Source organism: Gossypium raimondii, chromosome 8 (genome assembly GCF_025698545.1).
Source record: "Gossypium raimondii isolate GPD5lz chromosome 8, ASM2569854v1, whole genome shotgun sequence".
In the NCBI taxonomy this organism is placed as follows: Eukaryota; Viridiplantae; Streptophyta; class Magnoliopsida; order Malvales; family Malvaceae; genus Gossypium; species Gossypium raimondii.
The window spans coordinates 38983922-38994656 of record NC_068572.1 but is presented as its reverse complement, the minus strand read 5'-3'; the positions used below and the strand labels follow the sequence as shown (position 1 = coordinate 38994656).

General features: G+C 32.1%; 1 protein-coding gene across 2 annotated transcripts; it reads right to left on the bottom strand.

Moving 5' to 3' along the window:
* Positions 1–7629: 7629 nt before the first annotated feature.
* On the bottom strand, positions 7630–9751 carry LOC105791395 (transcription factor MYB46). Of its 2 annotated transcripts, none has more exons than XM_012619462.2 (3): positions 9420–9751; positions 9128–9257; positions 7630–8726 (listed from the first exon to the last, which is right to left on the bottom strand). In XM_012619462.2, exons 1-3 carry the CDS (start codon positions 9421–9423, stop codon positions 8033–8035), a joined length of 828 nt encoding a protein of 275 aa, XP_012474916.1. In that variant the 5' UTR covers positions 9424–9751; the 3' UTR covers positions 7630–8032. The 2 variants fall into 2 exon arrangements, with proteins under 2 accessions (XP_012474916.1, XP_012474915.1); XM_012619461.2 differs by having other exon boundaries at positions 9385–9750.
* Between the last annotated feature and the right edge of the window lie 984 nt (positions 9752–10735).

Sequence of the window (10735 nt, the reverse complement as noted above, 5' to 3'; positions counted from 1 at the left end):
GGTGAGGGACAAGATGGACTTTACTACTTTTGATAGGGTTTGATGGTTAAAGCAGTTTTAGTTGAAGCTTCATCCTCTTTTAAACTTTAGACTAAAAGATTGGGTCAACCTTCCGAGAAAGTAGTAAAGCTATTTCCTTATGTTAGTAACTATAGAGATCATCTGAATAAAGCATGAGAAATTTTCATCATGCTAAGTAGATGATAACTCCTTAAAAGAGTTATATTTCATGCCTTTAGATCTAGTTAATTGCTTGTACTTAGGTACATTTAGTTGCATTTTAGGACATTTCATTAGTATTTTTTTTGTTTTAACATTACATTAGGAGCTTGGACTATACTTAAATGTCATTTATTTTTAGTTCATTGTGGAAGGGTTGTCTGTGATGGTGGATTGGCAGGTGCAGGATGAGGAACAAGAAGTAAATGAGTGAAATTTTGTCAGGGCAAAAGGTTGGACAGTTTGTCAACATGAATGCCATGGAAATCTCGGGAAGATGTACAGTCAGCATTCAAAGTGAACCGGTCTTAGGCCCAGTTGAACTTGTACCATATATAACTACCTAAAAAAAGGGAAGAAAATCATAGATTGTTGGATTTACCCTAGGGAAAACGATTATAAAAGTCAAAGGAAGAAAACCTAAAGGGGGCGAAAAACTAAAGGGAATATCCTTAGGAAGAAAAATAGAGGGTAGCGGCTGAGTAGAGACGACTAGAGGAAGACGAAGATAGTCTCTCTCAGCCACCACATGACACTTCATCATTGGAGTGTAGGCTAGATAAGCGGAAGCTATCTTCCAATGTTCTTTCATTATTTCTTGATTACTCATCATAAATTTATTTGATGAAAACGATATTGAATGGTACTTTCAATTTGAATTTTAATTGTCGACCCATGAGCTAAATCTCATAGGGTTGGGAATATTTGATGAAACTTTTATTTTCTTTAATCACTGAAGCGTAGATCTATTTTAATACATTGTTTCATTCAATGGTTCTTTACAAAATTGCATGGTTGCTAACTCTATACATAGATGGATGTACAGCATGTTCATTAAATTAATCTAATTCTGACAATGTTAGGTTAATGAGATTGAAATTGAATGATATGAGTAAGTGTTCGATTGAATACTTGTAGTAGCCTCTAGACATAGAGCAACGTTCATACGGAAAGGAAACAAAATAGTGCAGGGTTTCATGCTAAAGGCCTATAGACACATATCATTTAAGGCAAGGTAGTTTGAGGTCTTGTTCTCGAAAGAAACATACCATCTTAGAACTTTTCTGAGCAGTAGATTGGGTATGATTTTGCTGAGGCATTACTGTTAGTAAGGGCAGATTCTTAGTAATCCCAACATTTTAAATTAACATCGTAAACCTTTTATCCTTTGTCGTAGTATCTTCGTCATAGCATTTTTAGTTGTTTACTTGTTCGTTTACATAATATTCACGTGATTATTCTCGAATTTGCCATGATATTCTTATTCTTGTTTTGTCATAGTATTTTTCCATTATTTATCAGTTTACGCACATCATTATTTCTTCAAATTATTGCTACATTCTTATCATTATTTTTGTCATAACATTAATCATACTTCATTATAATAACTCAACCATTTTATACCTAACCAATCCTTGTGGAGACGGTCTCATTTATCACTTTATTACTTGATTCGACGTTTATCCTTGTAGAATTCGCATATCATTTCACACACGACAGCAGACTAGAAATAAATTTTCGATTAGTAAAGAAAATGCCACTCATATTTTTGAGTTAGTTCATTGTGATTTATGAGGGTTTTATGGCACTCCTTCATCTTGTGGATCTCATTATTTTTTTTACATTTATTGATGATTTCTCTCGTGCTGTTTGGATATATCTATTAGAAAATAAAAAAGAGGTTCTCAAAGTTTTCATGACATTCACTGTTATGGTTGATCGTCTATTTTATCATCAAATAAAGTGTGTTAGAAGTGATAATGGGACAAAATTTAATGCCTCCATGACTATTTTCTTGCAAATGACATTATTTTTCAAACATCTTGTATTGGTACTCCTCCACAAAATGCGAGAGTGGAGAGGAAACATCACCATATTTTAAATGTAGCTCGTGCTTTACGTTTCCAAAGAAATCTGTCTATATCTTTTTGAAGGGAGTGTGTGTTGGTTGCTTCTCATCTCATTAATTGAACTCCTTCACCTCTTCTTCACAATAAAACACCCTATGAAATGTTGTTTGCTAGCCCTATTTTATTTGATGATCTCTATGTGTTTGGTTACTTATGTTTTGCTCATAATCAACGTTCTAAGGGTGATAAGTTTGCTAGTAGAAATCGAAAGTGTGATTTTGTTGGGTACCATTTTGGCAAAAAGGGTTGGTATTTATATGGTCTTTATTCTAAGAAGTTTTTTTGTGTCCCGCAATGTGAAATTACCCAGAGGATATTTTTCCATATTTAGATGGGAATGTTACAACCATTGAGCCTAGCGATGTTGCTCTGCCATATAAGGGTGCAGATGTAATTTATTATACATATTTTTGGTGAATCAGAGGTGTTGGAACCCACAACAGGTCCTCCAGTTACTACTCTACAGCCTGTGAGTTGCCACCGATGAGTTATTACTGCAGCTATTACTACAGGGGTTGAGCCAAAGTATTTTAAAAAGGCTGTGAAGGATGTAGGATAGTGTGATGTTATGCAAAAGGAGATTTGTGCTCTAAAAGATAATGCCGCTTGGTCTATGGAAACACTTTCTCCTGTAAAGAAAGTACTGGATAGTAGTGGGTGTATAAGGTTAAATTTAACTCCGATGGAAGTATTGAGAGACTTAAATCTTGTATTGTTGTTTTTGGTAATCACCAGGTAGAAGGTATTGACTATAATGAAACTTTAGCACCTGTGGTGAAAAGGGTGACTTTCGAGCTTTCTTAACTATTTTAGCTTCAAAAAATTGGGAGTTACATTAGATGGATGTCCATAATGCCTTCATGCATAGTGATCTTGATAAAGAGGTTTATATGAATCTTCCTTCATGTTATGGACTTGATAAGTCTGGAATGGTTTTTCATTTGTGTAAGTCTTTGCATGGGTTGAAACAAGCTCTTCAGTGTTGGTTTGGGAAGCTTGTTACTACATTGAAAGGTTATGGATTTCTTCAATCATATTCTGATTGTTCACTTTTTACATACACTAAGGGATCTATACATATTAATGTGCTAGTTTATGTTGATGATTTGCTTATTTCTAAGAACAAGTTCGCTACTTTGAAAACTTTTAAGGGGTATCTCAATTCTTGCTTCCATATGAAGGATCTTGGTGTATAGAAATATTTTTAGGAATAGAGGTAGCTCGTAGCTCTTTCAGGTTATTTCTTTGTCAAAGGAAATATGCATTTCATATTATTTCGGATGCGGGTTTTTTGGGAGCAAAACCCACAAGACTGCCAATAGAGCAAAATCATAAATTAGCACATGCTACAGGGACAATTTTGTCTGATCCTGGGCCGTACAAATGTTAATGGGCCATTTAATTTATTTGGCAGTGACCAAACCTGATTTGGCATACTCGATTCTTATCTTATTCCAGTTTATGCATGAGTCGAGGCAAGAGCATTGGGACGCGGTTCTGCATGTTTTTCAGTACTTGAAAGGCTTTCTTGGCCAATGGATTCTTTTGGGATCTGATAGAGATTTATCCTTGAAAGGGTGGTTTGATTCAGATTGGGTTGCTTGTATGCTAACTCGGCATTCGCTTACTGGTTGACTTGTCTTTCTAAGACAATCTCTTATTTATTAGAAAACTAAGAAACAACATATTGTTTCCCATTCTTCAGTTGAGGCCGAGTATAGGTCTATGGCTTCTGTCACTGATGAGCTCAAGCGGCTAAAGGTCTTACTATGAGGTCTATCAATAAAATTCAAGAGATTACCCTATTCTTGTTAATAGTTCAAGTACCACATGAAATATTTTCAAAGTATAGGTACCAGATTGAATATTTTATGACAAATACCATAATAAAACACATTTTGATAATTCAAGTACTACATTAAACATTTTCTAAATACAAGTACAACGTTAAACATTTTACAAAAGTACAAGTACACCATAATAAAGAGGTGGCTATTATACACCTATAACAACATGTTGTTATGGAGAGATAATTGTTGTAAACTTACAATAGAATTCATATCGTGAATTTTCATCAAATAAAGAAAGTGAGAATCAAATCAACCAAATTAAAAGACGTATAACAGTGCATGAATTATTGCTTTTATACATCTTTTATTTTACATTCTCTTTCATGATTAATTATGAAGTTCATAAATCTAACAAGTCCAATTAATCTATATGAGTTGTCAAATTAAATTAATTAATTAATTAATTAATTAATTAATTAATCGTGAGTTATTAAATTCAAGTAATCAATTTATAAGTTTATGATCTTCCAAATTCTTGGTAGAATATTTAATTATGGAACTTAATAGTTTATTGAATGAATATCTTTAATTCCAGTCATTGAAGATTGTTTTCATTTAATAAAATATGATTAATAGATGTTTATGTGAAATTTAAACATTTTATTGAAATGATATTTTAATTGAGATGATTTTTATTTGATAACTTATAATTAATAGGCTTGCCTATATGAAATAGTTAAAGTTTTATTTAAATTTTTTACAATGTTTTGTTATAGATAACTAATTTAATAAAGAATGCGGCCGATAACTATGTTTATTGTTGTTATAATTGAAAAGCTATCATAAAGAATTAAAATAAAATATAAAAATTAAATTTATCAAAAACTTAATTGTTATATCGAAATGCTAGCTATATACATTATGGTTTACTATGTTTCATGATTTTGTAATGGTGGGTTGTAATGTGCATTATAACTATTAATGGTTGTTTATGACTTAATTAATTTGCCTAATAAATCATGTAATGAAATCCATTCCTCCTTGTGTAGGTTTAAAGTTAAGGATGATAATTGGGATTTTTGTTTTTATACTTGAAGTAGAGGATGGGACAATACAATTCAAATTCATGTTAAATGAATATCTAAGATTTTATATTTAAGCTATGAGACAAAATTAAATTAAATGAAAGTAAAATATATTAAATAATTATTTACTGAATGATGAAACTCGAGCTACTGATTTGATTTTGAACTATGAGTGATCCCGTTTACGAATCCAAATGAAATTAATTAATGACCACAAAAAGATTACGAAGGAAGGCCTAAGATAATCTCATGAGAGAAAAAAAAAGATAAAATTCTGTCACCTAAAATACTAGTTTAAAGTAATTATTAATGTTTGGGTAATATTGTGTTTTACAAAATTGACATTTGAATTTTGAAGGAACATAAAATTGAAATAATTAGGTGAATAATTATAATTAATTATATTTAAATTTTTATTAATCTAATAATATTTTAATTTTAAGATATATATTTTATTCTTTAAAATATAATTATATACTTAATAATATGGTTTAAATAATCTAAAATTTTCTCACAAAAATAATTTACAATACATTTTTGCCTACTAAATATTTAACTAAATTATATTGTAGTTATTATAAATTATTATACACATTTTAATGAACTTACACAATATTTCTTATTAATAATTTATATTTGGACGAGAAAATAGTCTACAAATATGAAATGCTAAAGTGATTAGATAAAATTACATAAATTTTTATCTTCTTTATTAATTGTACTAATAATTGTATTGTTACTCTGTTGGTTTTTAAGTAATTGTCAAATACTTTGTTGAAGTAACATATTATACACATAATCTAATTTTTCAAAGATAATTTTATAATAATTAATACTTTTAAAATTTAAAATTATATAATTATATAATTATAATTTATATTACTAAATATAATATAATGTAATTATATTTTATTAGTCAAATATGTCTAGAGAAAATTTCTTATAAGTCCAGGTAGATGTAATTACTATTCTAATAATTATATTTTTATCCAATTATTTGATGATGTTGAAATATACCATAATGATAAGAAGATATATTATTTTGAAGTATTGATTACCAAAGGAAGAATTCTTAATTTGTTTGTGAAAGAAAGCAAATTGAGTTTTTACTTTAGCATTTCAGAAGATGCTGATGGTTAGAGTTAATTATTTAATAAATTAAGAATCTATGATTTCATGAACATGTTATAGGAATTAAGTATTTGTTTTTTTCTTTTAAATATTAAAAAAATTGAAATGTGACAGAAATGATTTCATGAACACTAAACATTATGATGAGTTCTTGAATTGAATTGGGCATTGTGACATAATATTCTGCCGGTTGCTTCAAAAGAGGGGAAAGCTCCATCACAACACAGATACATTTAATCAATTTTCTCCAAAAAAAAACATTAAAACACACACACACATTAAAAGTGAGAATAAAATACATCATACCAAATCAACTCAACTACTATTTCAAGTACACAGACTTGTTACATTTTGTACAGAATTTGTTATTGAATTAGAATATTCAATTTTTTTTTTTTTTGAAAAGAAGAGAAAAAGATTATTTGGGATCTGAATTCTGCTTGAAATCAATGAAAGCTATTTCTCATTATGATTGACAGAATTGAGATAAATTAAAATTCTTCTTCTGCAGTGACTAGGAAACATCTTTTGATTTAGGCATATAAAATAGAAGCCGTAAAAAGTGATTATGGCCTGTTAATGGCCGACCATTGGTATTAGGGTTCATGTACACCCATCACCTTTTAGTAAATATCAGATGCAGAGAAAATGTGCAAAATGTTGCTGAAAACTGGGTCCTATCTTATTATTCAAAATAATTAAAACCTTGGGGGGTGCCATAATATTGAATTCAAGACCCAGCCATTCCAGTTTCCCCAACAATATTAATTCAAAAGAATGTCTCTCATTGATTTCTCGATATGCTCAGTTTGCAGCATTAAAAACAAGTGGAATTTCCGCCATGAATTAGTATCCAACAACTGCTATATAAACAAGTTCTTCTCCAGTTTCCATGACTTGGAATTCTTATTCATTAGGAACTGATTTGAAGCAATTGGCAATTGCTTTCCATAACAGTTTCAGCTAAATCTTCAAAAACTAGTGATGATTTCATCAATTGATTTTGACCAGTATTGATCACTCAGTCACCATGACAGTTAGAGACAAACAAAACAATACACTTCCTTGTACTTGTAGTAAGTATATACGTATATATGCAGCTATATATATATAGAACATGTCTATTCATTGAATATATATGTTGGCTTTAACGTAGTTTTCTCGAATGTCTCATCATGTCTTTTTTTTTTTTTTTTTCTGTCGAAAGCTATGATATCAAAACTCTGAAATAATCCAAGAACTTCCATATTGTATGCATGTAGAGAGATCGCTATCGTTATATATAGAATGTGTGAGCAGTCAATATCAGCGCAATTTTTTTCCTGGTTAGCTACCAGGCAAATTTTAGCTCCATTATATATAGTTTTTCAAAGTTTAATTTACACTTTTACAGTTGAGAAAGACATGAAAACCTTCTTAGTTCAAAAGTAAATGTAGTTTACCTCTCCATGCACAATTGATTAGTACTATTTGAGAATCATAAAATTTTCAGCATTGAAAAGAATGACAAAAATGGTGAAATTGCATTAAAAAGCAATTAGAGTTATCTCAGTAGCATCAAACCATTTCTTTTTTTGGCTGTTACATTGCTTTTTATTCTTCCCTTTTCTGTTTTCAAACACCAAGGAGGAAATAAGAAAAAAAAAAAAAAAAGTCATGCATACTTAAGTATGTAGCAGTCCCTCACATTTTCACAAGCTCATCACCAAATAAAGTTACAAAAAGGAAAGCAGAAAGGAAAAGGAAAGAAAAGCAAACTTTTTTTTTTTGGGGGGGGGGGGCGGGGGGCGGGGGGGAGGCTGGAACATTTAGAAAGCTATACTCAGCAGAGAATCAAAGACAAAGAAAGCAAAGGTGGGGTGGGGGAGGGGGAGGGGGGTGACAGGTTTCTAATAATTTATAAAGATGTGGGGAATGAAGATAGTGTAGTTCCCATATTTGATGAAGTTGGTGGCAAGGCTTCCCCGCCGAGTTGTCCTTCAAGAGTATCCCAGAACAGAAAGTTTGAACATTGCTGAGATTCAACCCATTCATTCAACTCCTGCTGCTGCCTCTGCAAGCACTCAAGTGTCATTTCTCCTTCCTCTTCAATGCTACATGATTGGACTTCAACCGGCACCACCATGTTTTCCATGTTCTCTACCAATGGTGGCAAGTAATTGTTTGTATCCATACCCACTGTGAAAGAATTTGAAGGAGGAAATGCTTGCACTTGATGCTGATTTAGGTTCCAACTACTCTCCGTGTTTAAATTAGCCGGTTCATGGAAAAGCTCTCCTCTTACATTATTACCGTGTTGATGAACCTGAGCCCCGTCAAGTGGAGTTGTGTCGAATATAAATAATGGGGCTGGAGAAGAAAATAGGGTTTCTTGATGATTAGGAATTGCTCTTGTCATCAACTCCTGATTTACTAACTCTAGTTGGTTTGAACCATAATTTATCTGAGAATGCTCAGTAGTACTTGGTGGAGGAGCAGTGCTTGTTGGAGGTGCTGAAGGCTTTCTTATCTTCTTCTTGATCCATGAGTTCCAGTAGTTCTTTATCTCATTGTCCGTCCTTCCAGGCAAGTGACTTGCAATGTGAGCCCATCTACAATAATCCACTCACACATATGAGAAATTTGCTTAACATAAAGAAGAATTTGAAGATGTTAAACATGTGATTTATTTCTAGCTCAAGAACTTGTGCCTCAGCATCTAATATATCATCCCTGTAAAAGCCCTTGAAATGCCGGTGACTGCTACTTAATTTAGCAACAACAGTGGCAGTGATAGAGAAGACGTAATTTTGAAGTTTGTTTAATTAATTACTTTTAACTGTTCAAGTTCTTAATTCAAACACAAACTGAAACTCTTGAGGAATTTCAGAGACAAACTAAAATGAATGCGTCCATTAGAAAAAACTTAGAACCCAGAATTGTTACACTATTTATGAAGCTTTATAAAGTAAAATTTTGATATAACATATGTGTGTAAAGTGTCACTTCAAACCTGTTCCCTACAACCCCATGAAGGCTAATAATCAACTTCTCTTCCTCAGGAGTAAATCTCCCTCTTCTGATATCAGGCCTCAAATAATTAATCCATCTCAAGCGACAACTTTTGCCACATCTTTGAAGACCTGAAACACAAAAGGCAAAAAGATACGTCTTCGTCACCAAACATGAAAAACTCCTATAAAAAAGCATGAAGAAAAAAGGAACAAAATAGAGACAGAAAAAAGGTAATGAACAGAGAGAGATGGAGACCAGCTTTCTCAGGGACTTCACTCCAACACCCATACCCATGAGTGGTGATGTATCGAATGAGCTTTTCGTCTTCCTCAGGGGACCAAAGCCCTCTCTTAACCTTCTGTTGATTGCAGCAAGAATGGTGACCCATGTTTGGTTCGGATGATTAATATGATTTGTAATTATGGCTTCGCAAACTCCCCCCGAATTTCTATATATCTTCCGCCTGTTTCTTTGTTGTTTTGTACACTCTGTAGAGAAAACAAAATGATATATTTACAAGCTAATGATCCATGTTTTTGATCAAAACAAACTATAATTTTCTTGGGGTTTGCTAGAAGTGGAGGCTGAGGCTGTCTCTCACCCCCAATTTAAAAGTAAGAGAGAAGTACAAGAGTATGATGTGCCGACATTGAAACCTGGATGGGGTCCAATATTTCAAAGGGGGAGGGGACCCATAATTTTTCATCTAACCCTAAAACGACATTCCATCGGCTTTATTTCACACACGGAGGGACAAAGAGTTACCATTTTCTACGTAGAGTTGTAGTATTACGTAACCCATGTTTCACGTACCCTCCTTTCATTTCAATTCTTTCAAAATCTTTTGCCGGTTGTTTCCATAACCTTTCTGACCAAACCCTTCTTACCATTGAAGAATCAGTGTTATTCATCAACTATATATTTAAAAACCAATGGGTGGATGGCACGTCATGTTAATATATGATTACAACATACATCTATTTAAGTGGAAAAAAAAAGGATTTGATCAAGAGGGTCAAAGACTCAGCATGGAGATAATGCCGAAGGTAATACCTAGGGTTCAATTCAACAGCAAATATCATTAAACCGACACATTTTCTGAATCTTGAGAAAGGTTTTCCAGTGCTTGGTTTTCTCCATCTCGATCATTTAATCTAATAGCCATGAATAGGAATGATTTATATTTATATAGATATTAACGATTAACGTCGGCCTTCATTTTTGGTATAAGATCATGCAAATTTAAACCAAAGCTTGATATAGATTACGAAAATATTTCCTTTCTTTGGGGGATGATTTGATTACCTTGTTTGATAAATCTTGAAGTTTTCTAACTTTTCACAAAAACACATACATACATTCATACATTATCCACTTTTGCAGTAGTAGAGTAGTTTTCTATCTTTTATGGAGACGATACAAATACCTACAAAAAGTCATTAGTGGTATAAATGGGATTTCTGCAAATTCAAGAATTACAAAGCAAACCAACTCCTCAAGAAAAGAGCATTGTATATATAATTAAATTTAATTACAGCTAAATAAAGTAATTAAGAATAAGTAGTTTATAATTAAGCTGATCAAAGCTTTGGAGAAAAAAAGTCGA

Bases quoted from the DNA above. Each gene is read 5' to 3' on its own strand.
- LOC105791395 (XM_012619461.2), bottom strand. From the start codon at position 9,517: ATGGGTCACCATTCTTGCTGCAATCAACAGAAGGTTAAGAGAGGGCTT. The intron at 9,258-9,384 runs GTCTCCATCTCT...TTTGTGTTTCAG, and splicing joins TGAAGTCCCTGAGAAAGCTG to GTCTTCAAAGATGTGGCAAA. The intron at 8,727-9,127 runs GTTTGAAGTGAC...GGATTATTGTAG, and splicing joins CATGGGGTTGTAGGGAACAG to ATGGGCTCACATTGCAAGTC.